This window comes from Vidua macroura, chromosome 7, assembly GCF_024509145.1.
Source record: "Vidua macroura isolate BioBank_ID:100142 chromosome 7, ASM2450914v1, whole genome shotgun sequence".
Taxonomy (NCBI): domain Eukaryota; kingdom Metazoa; phylum Chordata; class Aves; order Passeriformes; family Viduidae; genus Vidua; species Vidua macroura.
In genome coordinates, this window is record NC_071577.1 from 1223137 (window position 1) to 1236718 (window position 13582).

Sequence of the window (13582 nt, forward strand, 5' to 3'; positions counted from 1 at the left end):
CCTTCTCCCCAGGTCAGGTGTGTCCCATGGGAGACAGCTTCTGGAGGATTTTTGAGCTCAGCTCTGCAAAAATGGACTGCTCTGTGTTTGAGAGAAGGGGAAGTGAGCACCTTTGGTGGGAGATTAAAAGCCCCTTGCTAAGATCAGTGGGAGAGGTGAAGAAATTTTGCTGGAAAGCACAAAATGGGTATTTCCTGCTGGATTCTGAAAGCCACAGCAGCTCTCCCCAGCTTTCCCTGTAGATACTGCTGGTGGATGCTGTGGGAGAGAGCTGGAGACCAGATGCTCTCAGGAATATGCATGCTCTCAAAAAGTTCTGTGCCCTTTTAGAGCTTTATTTTGGAAGAACTTGCTTCTTTTTGAAATCCCCTGCCAGCCTGCCTCATTTCAATGCTTTCGAGAGGAGTCAACCCTTCAAAAGAAATAACATTTTAAATGAGAATCAGTGTTTCATTTTGAAACTATTACACTCCATGAAGTGCAAATTGAAGCCATGTGGTCTCGATGGGATTTTTTTTCCTTGAGCATCACTCGGCTATCATGTGAGGAGGCTTTTTGCTTGGTGTCTCCAAGCAAAGATTCTGTTGAATCTCGTCTTTCCCAACCTTTCCCAGAGGTCTCACATCCCCTGAGCAGGCTGGTCTGACAGCACAGGATGGAAAAGAGCAGAAGCCACAGCTGATGGATAAGGTGGAGATGCTGCCTGAGCATCTCCAAGGAGTACTGAAGGTTTGAGGGAACAAGAAGTATCCCAGCTCTGCCAGCGATGGAGATGGAGGCTGACTCTGCTCCAGAGCACCCTCTCCACTGCTATTTGTGTCACCTTGTGCACGACCTGCAGCTAGTTACCCTAACCCTACTGTATCCATGCCTTGGTTGATGAAAGCCTCCACGGGTGGGTACTTGTTGACACTCGGGCTCCGGGTGTAAATACATCCCAGGGATGCTTTGATTCCAAATTAGTTTTGAATTCAAGCATGCCAATCCATCACATTTGCTGCAAAGCAAAATGTCCCAGATCAGCAGTTGCACATGAAACTGCTTTAGATTCCAAATTTGGTTTTGAACTTAGTGTTACCAGGGAAGAAACCCAACAAACCTTCAAAACATTTCAGTGGTGAAGTGAGAGCTTCTGCCATGGAGAAAATTAAATGTATGGTCAGACTTGGGATGGTTTGAGGTTCTTCCTCATATCCAGCTTTCAGAGGATCTTTTCCCTTTGGATCCAGCACCATCTGACAGCCAGGGCTGAGATGGGGCAGGCAGTGCTCTCTGCTGGGATGTGAATTACACGGGGGGTGTGAGCTCAGTCGGTCCTCAGGGAGCTGCATGAGCTGCTGGTGGTGGTGGCAGATGTGGGGTGGCTCCTACACAGGAGCTGCTTTGAGCTTTTCTGTGATTTTCCTTTTTTTTGTGTGAGCTGGCACAAAGACATGTCTTGAAAATCATCCTTTTGCTGGCAGGTGAGCTTGGATTGAGTTTTTTCAATGATAATCAGCAGATAAAGGATCATGCTGGAGATTTGCCTGGGAGCCCCTGTCCTCATTCCTGTTCCCTGAACAACTGGTTCTGTGGGAGTCCTGTGATGCTTGAGGTCCCACAAGCAGGGCAGCAGGAGGTTTCATGCTGGCTGCACCCAGGGGTGTTGCCTTGAAGGCATCCAGTGCTGAAGCATGAGGCAGCTCCTGAATCAGCCTAGGGAGGTCATGGCAGCAAGTCCTGGGAGCCGAGAGCTCTCAGGTGTCACTGGGAGTACCATGGCCGCCAGCTCTTGATCTGCTTCCAGGCAGCCAAAGGTGGAAGGGAGAAAACAAGTATGGGTGCTTTGATGGCATCTGAGGTGCTTTGGGAAGCTTTGTTTCTGTCATTCTCTAACCCTGAAGGGCAGCGGAGCAGACAGAGCACCCCAGTGGGGCGGCTTGGAGCCAACTCCAGCTCTGCCAGGCTCTAACCAGAAGCCTCCTGGCTGTGTTGGGTGGTGTTCTCCAGCCTGGGCAGCAGAGAAGCACTCAGCCCCCCTCTGTCTGTTGCATCTCTGCCTCACACCCTGGCAGGAGTGAGGTTTCCCAGAAATGAGATCAAGCAGGGGAAAGAATCTCTTGGAGGAAGCCTCAGGCAAGCTGGGCATGGCTCTGTAAGTGGGCTCTGTGCCAGTTCCCACTGATGGTCACACCTTCCTCCACACTGCGCTGGGTCCACGGCATCCAGTAGCTGCATGAGCAGCCCTGGGGTGGGAAGGAGGAGTGGGAGGCTCCTGCCTTGCCTCTTCCACACTGATTTCTTGCCTTCTCACTTGCAGCTACAGCTCCAAACGTTGGCAGCTGCATGGATCAGCCCAGACCCCCAGGAGGGGACAGATGGACAGAGCCGCAGGGTGACAGGGAGCTGTTTCCTGAGGGGGAGCTACTGCTGCAGGTATGGTGCTGTGGCTTGGTCATTTGGGGTCTCCCTAAGCTGCTCTGGAGCTTGTGGTCGCATCTGTGGAGCGGGAGGAGACCCTGCCTTGCCCAGAGCTGCTTCACTGTGATTCCTGCAGGCAATGAGTTCCTGGGGACAGAGACCAGTGGCACTGCCTGGCTGGGATGGGTCCAGATCCCCATTCCCACCATTCCCTCTCATCCCACAGCAATTTGCTGCCCCTTTGATTATATTACATCTCATGGACATAAGCTCCATCCCAACCAAGAGGTTCAGGGATGTCATATGGTGGTGTAAGGATTGATCCCTGAGTAGTTCCCAAGGTGCTGGCTTGGTTCATTATCTTTAGCAAAGGCCAAGAGGAGAATGTTGAGAGCTGTGAGACAAAACATCCCCCAGGAACTCCTTGCCTTACCTGGGGCGTTGTGTGAACTCTGGAGGGATGAGTTCACAGCCTGCCTAGGATGGGAAAAGCCCAGCTTCAGTTTGTAGGTTTTGGGGGAGAAAAGAAGAGCACTTGGATGTTGGGCAACAGTGGTGGACAAAACCAGTGGGAAATGAGAGCTATGCTTTGTAGAAAGGCCACGTGTGTCTCATGAAACAGCTGACAGTGAAGCTCGGAGCACGAGGGCCTGGTGAATCAGCCTCCCACAGTGCTGCTGCTTTGGGCTGCCATCTATAAATGTCAGCTGGAAGGGCCTGGCATGGAAGGTCACATGGAAAGGCTGACTGCTGAACAAGCATCTGGGCACATCAGCTGAGGAACATGCTTACTGGGGCTGCAGGACGAGTCTGTGCAAGACCTTCAGTCATTCTGTGTTCTTGGCATCTCCCATGCCTGGCCTTTCACAGAATCCCAGAATGGTTTGGGTGCGAAGGGACCTTAAAGGTCATCTTGTGATGAGCTGCCATGGGCACAGACACCTTGCACTATCCCAGGTTGCTCCAAGCCCCATCCAGTCTGGCCTTGGTCACTTCCAGGGATCCAGGGGAACCACAGCTTCTCTGGGCACCCTGTGCCAGGGCCTCACCACCTTCTCCAGCTCTCCTATAGGCTTTCTGGGCCTTCAGTCCTCTTCTCCCACCTCTCCAAACACCAGCAGATGAATGCTTGGCTCTCTTTAAGCCTGGCTTTGGTTGCTTCAGCCCTGCTCCTGCAGAGCCCTCCAGGCAGCAGGCAGTGTGAGCAGACCCCCAGCAGGAGCCTCCATGTGGGATTTGGGTGAGGCAGTGACTTCTGGGAGCTCAGTGTGACTGTTGGCAGTGAATCTTGGACTACACGAGGTCCCCCATGGTCCCAGCTGTGTGCCAGTGTGATGGTCACAGAGGAGCAGCTGGATACCAGGAGGGAGCCCGTGACTGCCCCAGCCCCAGCATCTCCTGAGCACTCCCCAGGGCTGTGGACTTGGACCATATGATGGCAATTTGTTGAGCCATCAACATCAGAGCATTGGCAGGCTGGGGTGACTGAAGGCATCTGGAGAGCTTATGAGGTGTTACTGCGACAGAAATCTCCCCCGCTGAGCTGCCTGGTGGCTTTTTTTCCTCCCCACAAAGATCATTTTAAGCATATACTGTGATTTGCAGCAATCTCTGACTTGGGATCCCTCAGGGGGCTCCCAAACAGCACACAAAGGGAAGGGACTGGTACCTCAGCAAGCTGGATCTGTACGCTAAGATTCCATTTCGGGTGTTCTTTCCCTAATTTCTCTCCTTCCATTCACTAATAAATTAAACACATCACAGTGAAGAACAGGGGGCATGAGTTACTATCTAGTGCAGTGCTTTGCTTTTGAGGAAAATCAGCCTGAAATGGTCACCAGAATCATAGAATATGCAGAGCTGGAAGGGACCCACAAGAAGTGTCGTGTCCAAAGCACAGCCCTAGGAGAGTGGAGCTATTCCCAGCTGGAAAGGAGGACTCCAGATCCTCCATGAAACCTCTCCCTATCTGGTCCCTCCTGACGCAGGAGCTGCCCTGCAGTGAGAGGGGGTTCCATGGGAGGTTTGGAGAAAGTGGTCAGTCCAGCTTGGATCATTGCTTGTGCTGAGAAGAAGAAACTCCGCAGAAGAGAATCTTGCATGGTTACCAAGTGCTGTCCTTCTTTGTGGGGCTCCTTGTTGAGGAAGAAGGTCCCTTCCTGTCCCTGGATGCTGAAGAAACAGCTGGGGGATTTCATCGTTCAGCAGCGGGATTGAAGCTGGGCAGAGTAAGTTTGGACCGAACTTTTGCTTTCAGGCACTCAATGGATTTGCCATCGCCGCAACTGGAGATGGCTACATCTTCTACATCTCCCCTGCCGTGCGGGACTACTTGGGCTTCCACCAGGTGAGCACCATGTTTTCCTGGCTGGAAACAGATGGATGCAGTCCTGGTGTGGGAAGGAGGTGCAGATGGAGAGCAAAGCTTCCCAAAGGGCAGCAGCTCCTGTGGCAGGGGAAGGAGCTGGAGTTTGCCTGTTCTTTACACTCAGTCCTGCACTTTAGTGCCCAGGAAGGGAAACCTTCTGCCATGTCCTCCTCCCGGCACCTCTGCCAGGCTGTCCAGGAGCAGACACTATTCTGTTTTGTCATTCCAGTCGGATCTCATCTACCAGAGTGTGTACGAGATGATCCATGTGGGCGACAGGGCCGTCTTCCTCCGCCAGCTGCACAGGACCCCACTGCATGCTGCTGACAGTGAGTGCCAGGGTGATCCCTGCAGGGGTTCACTTGAGCAGCTCTGATCCATGAGCTCAGGGTGTGCAGCACAGTTTGGAAAGCTTCCTTTTGATTTTCCAGCTTTTCCCCCTGAGCAGCCGCTGCTTGCCAGATGCAGCGCCATGTCCAGCCCCCAGCACCTCCATGCTGAGAAGCAATCCTTGGTGGAGAGGAGCTTCACCTGCCGCTTCCGCTGCCTGCTGGATAACTCCTTGGGATTCTTGGTAATGCTGGGACACCCTTCTGCTCCTCCTGTGCCTGCAGAGTGTTCCCCCAGAGTCACTTGTGTCCCATAGGGATGAGAGCACAGCCAGTTCCCACCACCCTGTTTGCTTCACACCCACATTTTCTAATCCCTGTAAGGCCTTGAATTTCCACCACCATTACAGGGTGCCTGAAGTTCCTTCTTGGGCAGCAAAAGTCAGCAGCAGACAAGTCCCCAGTTGCTCTCTTTGCCATTGCCACACTCCTCCAGCCTCTCTCCATCCTGGAGCTCCAGACCAAAACACTGATCTTCCAGACAAAGCACAAGCTGGACTTCACTCCCATGGCCTGTGATTCCCGGTAAGGCATCTCTCACTTTCCCTGTGGCAAAATCCCTGGTGCTGGACAGAAAACTAGACCTGGTGGGGACAAGGAACACCTGACCCAGCTCCCATGGCCTGATGTTTTTGTCCCTCTACTGCAGGCCCCCAGTAACACAGGGAGCAGGTTAACAGGGCACCAGCACTTCTTGTCTGCTGTGGTTTGCGTGGTTTGTGGAACAGAGGATGCAGCTCAGCCCAGGGCGAGGTTGCACCATCCAGAGTGGGGGTCTGGCCAGTGAGGTGCAACTGTGGGGGATGCATCCCTGGTGTCACTGCACTCCTGTGCTGTTTCCAGGAGGAAGGTTGTCCTGGGATACACAGAAGTGGAGCTGTGCAGAAGAGGGTCCGGATACCAGTTTGTTCATGCGGCTGACATGATGCACTGTGCAGAGCACCATGTGAGAAGTGAGTGCTGGGGGACTGTTGTGGGGGTGTTTGTGGGGTCCCTCAAGGCTCTGGCTGTACTATTGCTCCTTGGTGCTGTCCGTCCCGGGGCTGGAGTAGCTGTGACAAAGGCTCTTCCTCCTGGATGAGCTTGGGCAGCTGGCAGAGAGACAGCACACTGCATCTCCTGCCCCTGTAGCACGGCCACGAGGTGATAGTCAACCTCGTGGCAACTTGCGTGTGTCATTGGTCTGCCTCCGTGGAGGAGCTCTGTCAGTGGCAGTTCTTTTGTGTCCCTGCCCCAGTGATGAAGACAGGGGAGAGCGGGCTGACGGTATTCCGGCTGCTGACCAAGAGGAGCAGCTGGGTGTGGGTGCAGGCCAACGCACGGCTGGTGTACAAACGATGATGCCCAACTGCATCATCGCCCGCCAGCGAGCCCTGTCGTGAGTATTGCTGGCCCCCTTCAGCTGCTCTGGGCTTGGGGGGCTGCCCGAGGCACACAGAGGCCATGAAGGTGGAGGAAAGGGTAGGTGAGGTTGGCACTTTGCAGCATTTGTCCTCCTGTAGTGTGAGTGAAACAGCTCTGAGGAGGTGGTTGTGGACATGCTCTTGCCTGAGAGCAGCAGCCCTTCCCTGAGCCATGCAGACCTCCCTGTGGGCTCCCCAGAGCTCTCTTTAGCCAGCCCAGTCCAGCCCCCTTTTACTCTAGAAAAGCCAGGGCAGGGCTGTGAGTTCCCCTCTTGCTGTCAGAAGGGAGGTTTTGCCTGGCCTGGAGGAGCTGCTCATGCTGTTTCCATCCCTTTTTGCCTCCACACCGAAGGAATGAAGAAGGGGAGGAACATCTCCAGAAGAGAAACTTGCAGCTGCCTTTCAGCTTTGCCACAGGGGAAGCAGTCTTGTGTGGGAATGACCTTCCTGGGTTCTTTGACTCGTTCCAAGCCAAGGAGGAGTTGCAGGTGCAAGCAAACTCCAAGTCAAGTCAGAGCAGCGCTTGGTAGACCCCAGCTCTCTCCTTGGGGCCATGATGAAGCAGGATGCATCCGTATACAGTTCCCACGCTGATAACGTGCCTCAGGTCTCCCTGCTAGCTCTCATTCCTGAGCCTGATGGGCTGACTCAGAAGGAGGATGTCAGCAGGGCCAAGGAGGACAGCAACTCCCTCCTGGTGGTCATCGAAACCCTCTTTGAGAAGAGTGAGGTGGATGGAAACGTCTGCCAGACCCTAAAGGTGGACAGCACACAGCTGCAGCAGTGGGAGGAGGCTCTGCTCAGCCTGGGGGTAGAGGAGGAGCCACTAGCTCAGGGGCTTGGCCAGAGGCCGGGCACCAAGGTGACATCCTATATGGAGCAGATGCTCCCCAGGGAGGGTGTTGGAAAGAGCCTGGACTTCCCACACTGCCATGAGGAAAACAGTGCTATGGCTCACTTCCAGCACTGCTGGGCAGCTGGTTCAGCATTCCCAGCACAGCCCCAGGCAGCGGGCACATGGGGAGGCCAGGGGGCTGTGGGCTCCGTGGGCTCCATAGCCTCCGTTACCTCTGAGGGCAGCTTTGCCCAGCCAGAGCAGCAGGTCCCGTTTAACCCAGCCGGGCCGGTGGCAGGGACTGTGCTGGCTGTTCCCATCTCCAGCAGCAAATCCTCTGCAGACTTCAGCTGGCAAACCAAGCGTTTCAGGCAGAAGCTACCCCCTCTGGTCCTGTAGATAACACTCTTCCTACTGCTCAGAGCCAGCCTGGGTGCCAGCTGGTGGGCTCAAGCTGCTCACCCCCATTGCACTCAAACACGTTGGTGACTCTGTGGCACAATAAACTCCTCCAGGCAAACCCAGTCAGTTGCCCATCGAAGGCTTTGCTGGCCATAGTTCCAAAACAGCTGGAAGCTGCAGGAGCATACGTGGAGTCCCAGACTCTGCCAGGTGGCAGTCCTGAGAATTCCCCGGGGGCTGGGCTGTGGTGGCCACCCCCCTCCCAGTCTTTTCCTTGCCCTGTCCAGGGCTTGCATCAGTCCCTGTTCTCTGGGGATGGGAAGCTCGATGATGTGGAGGCTGCTCTCCCTGCACCCTTAGAAGCCAGAAGGCTGCCAGGGCATGGCGGCTTCCCCAAACAGCCCCTGGTAGCCCACATAGACCCCAGCTTTTCCTGGGAGGGGGAGCAGGCAGTGCTCCGAGAGGACAAGGGGTTCTCACAGCTGTGGCTCCCACAGGCTGGGGCAGCTCCTCAGAGGAGCCATGGGGCAGGGCCAGTGCACCACAGCGGACTCCTGCTGAACTCCAGCATGGATCCCAGCACCCACGAGATGGACTGCGTTGTGCTGTCCAAGTGCCACTATGGAAACAGCCTTTTTAGGCATGAGAGCAACTTCCTGAGGGATGCTGCTAAAGTATCCCTTCCCCAGCAGCCAGGCACTTTGCTTTGCCCTGCTGAGAACCACCCTGGAGCACCTTCCTCCTCACCGGGCTCGGTTTCAAGGTGCTCAGCAGCTCTCCCTGTGAAGGTGGGTGCAGGAGCACCCCTGTGCTCCGGGCAGGGTCCTGGCTGCCCATCAGTTCCCTTCTCAGCTGGGCAGCCCCTCGGTACCTGTGAGATCCAGGCTCAAGGTGAGGTGCGAGGGCTGCAGAACCTGAGGGGTGTCCGGCTCCTGTGGAGGTCTGCCAGGGGTGCAGCCACACCATCCTTTGTGGGCAGCCTGGTTTGGGGCTCCATGTGAACCAGGAGCCCTGTCTTGAAAAGCCACCAGCAGCTGTGAGCTCTTCTGGTACCCGCCAGGTGCGTCCCATGCTCCCTGGTCTCTCGGGATTTTGTCTTCCAGTGCTTTCAGGCAGTCTAAGATGAAGTGGTTTGGACTTTTTGTTCCATAAGAAGTCTTTCAGGGAGATGCAGCTGTGCCTCTGGGGAGGCTTGTGGGCTTCTGGGCTCCAAGGAAGGACATTGCTTGCTGGCACATCCGTGTGCTTGGGGCAGCCTCTTGCAGATGGAGCTGCTGCCTCAGAGGCAGGTAGCACTGAACTGCTGTTTCTCAACAAAACAGCGTGCTCTCCTCATCTCCTGTGTTGGACCACCCTTGTCATGTTGCTGTTTAGTGCCCTGCATCATCTCTGCCGGCCTGAGCCTCTTTTCCTCCTGTGCTCTCCATCTCCTCCAGAGATCATCCAAATCCTTTGGAAAAGATGTTACCAAGCACTTCAAGAAGCTCAGCAGCATTGAAGGGTCTCAGTGAGAGGTGGAGTTGGTGGGAGTGGAGGCATCCTGGGGATTTGGGCTCTCCAGCAGCCTCCCAGGGGAGTTTGGGAGAGGTGGGTACCAGGCACTGTGACTTTTCTGGGATGCAGGGTGGGGAAGGTCCAGCCAAGCTCCCCTTGGGTTTGTCACTGGCTTGTCCTTGTTGTCCTCTTCTCTGCTCCACAGTGCCATGGGACAGAGAAGAGTGGGGCTTCCCCCTGTGGTTTTGCCAAAGCAGTGAGAAGGAAAGGCAGGGAGGGATGCAGTGACCACTGGCTGCCTCTCCACTTCAGACCCACTTGGTGCCCTTCAAACCATTGTTCTGCAGCCCAGAACAACCACTTTGTTGAATTCTCTTCCTTTTCTAGATACGTAACCTAAGATTTGAATGAATTGGTTTTTCCCCACCATGAGAACAAAGTCTTGCAGATCCATCAGGGAAATCCGCAAAAAAAAAGCAATGATTTTTTTTTTTTGGGGGGGGGGGAGGGTGGGGATGATTTGAGACCACACTGACTTGCAACATTGGGTTAGAGAGGTCAGAGTTCTTGGGGACATTCACACCTTCCCCTCATGCACCCATCAGCCTGAGCATCACATCTGCCTCGCACACCAGTGTTAAGCATTTGCAGATCAAATTAAATCAGGCAATCAGCACAGGGCCAACAGCAAGCCCACATGTCCCGGTGTAGAGTGGCCTCATCTCCCTGGGTCTCTTCCTTCATGCCCAGCCTTGCCTCCGCTCATGGGGCCTGGGAAAGGTCAAGCTCCTCTCTGCAGGCTGGGAGCAGAGCAATGCTGAAACATGCTGGACCACTCTAAGGTGGCTTCGAGGAGCACCTAGGTCGGGCAGGGAGTTGACTGGCCATGATCCAGATCCAAAAAGCGGCAGGATGGACTCTGCTCACTAGCCTCTCATGCTGGTGACTGTGAAACGCTGCTGGGGGCGTACCAGGGGCTCCCAGTGCTGCAAGAGATGGGCCTTGGGTTGGGGACACTGTTGCTTGGGGCCGTGACAGACCTCCCTGTGCTCTGTCACTGGTGTCTGATCTCTTGTACCTCGTGGCTGTACAGATAAAGTCTGTTCTGGTGGCAGCATCTCATTTCTGCTCCATGATTTCTTTGTGCTGCTGGTGGCAGCTGGATGGTGCTGAGGGGAAAAGAGCTGCCGGTGAAATGAACAGGGCTAATGCCTTTATTAAATGTTCAGCTCTTTATTAAAAAGATCAGCTGGGCAGGGGGCTCGACGCAGAGCTCGCCCCTGCGCTCATAGCTTTCCCAGGCAGCCGAAAGGAAGGAGGCGTGCAGAGTCTGTCACTGAAGTCCAGAGCAGCAGCTGTCCCTTCTTCTTTCCTTGTAGCACACCGGTGGCCAGAGGGTGAGGAGGCGTGGCGTGCAGAGTCTGTTGCTGAAGTCCAGAGCAACAGCTGTCCTCGCTCCTTCCATGGTGGCAGCACCAGGGCTCTCTGTCTCTGTCGCCCTGCTTCTCAGAGCCTAATACAGTCTTCTTTCTTAGGTGATGGCGACGGGTAAAAGTCAATCAGGGGATGTGTTTCCCTCTTCCTCAGCTAGGGCATTCGTCTAGACTCCTCTACTGTGTTCAGTTTTTGATTTATAGTCCTTTTTATCTCCTAAAAATGCTCCCACGATCCTATGGGGTTTTTATTTGCATGTTAGTCCCAGAATGGCAGCGTGGAGGGGTGGGAGGCCAGTTATCTCCAGGTAGTTTAGAGAAAACAAACAGAGCAATTAGCTAATTAGCATTTCAATATCGGTACTTAGCTAGAGTTAGTAGTTTTTTTTAGTGTTGCCATGGGAACTAGGAAGGCCCTGCCCAGGTCTCTCAGGAACACGTGGAAACTGTTCATTACAAATCCCTCCTCTATTTCTTTGATCGGGCTTAAGCCCGCATCAACTTACAGTCTTTGGCTTTTGAGGGCTAACTTCTTTTGGCTTTTGTATGCTTTTACTCATGTCTGATGGTAATTCTCGTGGCCTTTAGAAACCAAGTAAGACTTAATAATATTCTAATTAATTTTTTTTTTCAGTTAACTCCTTTGGCTAAAGGACACTTAGTCTTATTAAACAATTACCAAGTACTTAAACCTTTACTATGGTACTTCAACTCAGAAACAGTTATTAACACCTTACTGTATATCAGCCTCTAGCAAGTCTTCTTTAAAGTTAATTTGAAGTCCTCTGGTTTCTTCATTACTGTCCATGCACAAGAGGAGGCGGGTGACACTGTTGGGTCTGGTCTGGTGTCTGGGGGTGGCACTGGTCCTTTAACTCTGGTGACGTGGGTCCAGCCTTTTTCTTGGGTCCGCACCGCAGTGTGTGTAGTGAGTAGTACCTGGAAAGGTCCTTCGAATTTGGGGGTTAATGGAGTGGTAGTGTTCCAGGACTTTATCAACACCCAATCCCCAGGACTGATGTTGTGGGCATTGGCGTCCAGATGGGACGTTTGGGAGAGCTACTCCTTCTTTCGGAGGCCTTCTAGGGATTTTCCTATGACCTCTAAATATTTCTGAGTTGCTGCCTCCCCTTCCAGGTAATCTGCTGTACTGAAAGGGGGTGATTAAAAAAAAAGGGAGTCTAAACATTATTTCATAGGGAGAGACCCCTATGTCAGACTGAGGTCTGGTTCTGATGCGCAAGAGAGCGAGAGGTAAACACCTGAGCCAATTCATCTTTGTTTCTTCAATTAATTTAGTTAACACATTTTTAAGAGTTCTATTCATCCTTTTCACTCTTCTAGAGCTCTGAGGATGCCATGGGGTGTGCAATCTCCACCTTACCCCCAGGGCTTTTGTTACTTGATGTAAAGTTTGAGCGACAAAATGTGGACCTTGGTCCAAGTCAATGTCATTGACTAGCCCATATCGTGGTATGATGTTTTCTAAGATTATTCTTGCAACTTCCTGCGCAGTTTCCTTTTTGGTTGGGAAAGCCTCCACCCAGTGAGTGAGGTGATCCACGATCACTAGTAAATGTTTGTACTTTAATTTTCCCTTGCAGGGTCAACTTTTGGGCTTCTTTTATCAGGATAGCTGCTGCTGCTGCGATTACTTGCAGGCAAGTTGGCCATCCTCTGGCTACTGGGTCTAGTAGTTTTGAGAGGTAGGCTATTGGCTTTTTTTATCTTTCCCACTTAAATACATTCTATGGGCTTCTTTGAGCAACTCATTCATGTTCTTTTCTTGCCAGTCCTCTATCTTTTCTAGTTTTTGTCTAATATCGGGCCAGGATTTGGTGACAAACTAGACCTTTAAGAGGACTTGACCCTCTGGGCTATCTGGGTCTATATTTGAATACAACTGGAAATTTCGTTTTAGTCGGTTAAGCCAAATTGCCGGGGTCTCATCCTTCTCCTGAGTACCATCAAAGGCCAATTTCGTGTTGCTTCCCCTAGGGATACTCTTTCATCCCTCTTATCATGAGGGCCCTATAGTCTCTCATGTTTTGCCTACCTTCTTGTTGGCTGGGACTCCAGTTGGGGTCTACTAAGGGCATCCCCTGGTTCCCTGGGGGCCCCAGTCCACCCTCTCTTTCCCATATCTTCACCCCTGCCACTCGGATCATCTGGACCTCTCTCGGAGAGAACAATGCTTAGAATAGCTCAGGTCTCCCCAGGTACAAATACTCAGCCCTAGAAATTGGTCCAACTGGCTAGATATTCCAACAGGGACTTCCACTAAATTTCTTAGCTCTTTCCCAAATCCCCGGACTTTGGAAGCTGCCAAAGGTGCATCCACAAACCTAACTCCCCCAGCTGCTCTACCCATAGGAACCCCTCTAAGGGGAAAGAGACCCTCCACCCTTGGTGCTTTGGATTGGGTGCTACAATACGGCCCTTTTTCTAAGACACCAGGCAGGGAAATAGTAGTGGAGACAGACACTGGAGGCCAGGGGGCATGCCAGGTGGCGAACCAACCCTGGGCAAGGGTGGCCTCAGCTCCCAAGTGGGAGGAGGCAAGGAAACTCCAGCTGGAGAAGGGGAAGAGGGAGCTGGGGAGATGGTTGAGGAAACTAAGGAAGGGACGATGAAACAGAGGTGGGAAAACGGGGGAAAGGAATCAGGGACTCAATAGGAGGGGCTGAAGGACCAACTGGGGAAACTGTTGGGGAAGTAACGGGAGCAGAAGGGGGCAGGCAATCGAGGGGGTCCCATTCCTTTATTTTTCTAGTCTCCCCCTCTCTATTCTCGTTGTCTTCCTCTCTATTTCTTTGTAATTTGCATATTCTCAGTCTCATTATTTATAGAATTCTCCA

The 13582-nt window shown here is 53.0% G+C and overlaps 1 protein-coding gene across 1 annotated transcript; it reads left to right on the plus strand.

Annotated features, from left to right (window-relative positions):
* Positions 1 to 2280: 2280 nt before the first annotated feature.
* Positions 2281 to 8781, plus strand: LOC128809924 (circadian locomoter output cycles protein kaput-like; the record flags this gene model as incomplete). The annotated part of the gene is given in 13 exon segments (XM_053982353.1): positions 2281 to 2415; positions 4658 to 4747; positions 4998 to 5097; positions 5200 to 5342; positions 5482 to 5496; positions 5498 to 5682; positions 6001 to 6110; positions 6395 to 6493; positions 6496 to 6535; positions 6913 to 7063; positions 7066 to 7735; positions 7738 to 8681; positions 8683 to 8781. Coding segments are annotated over 13 exon segments (2715 nt in total), but the record flags the coding sequence as incomplete, so codon positions are not given.
* Positions 8782 to 13582: the final 4801 nt, after the last annotated feature.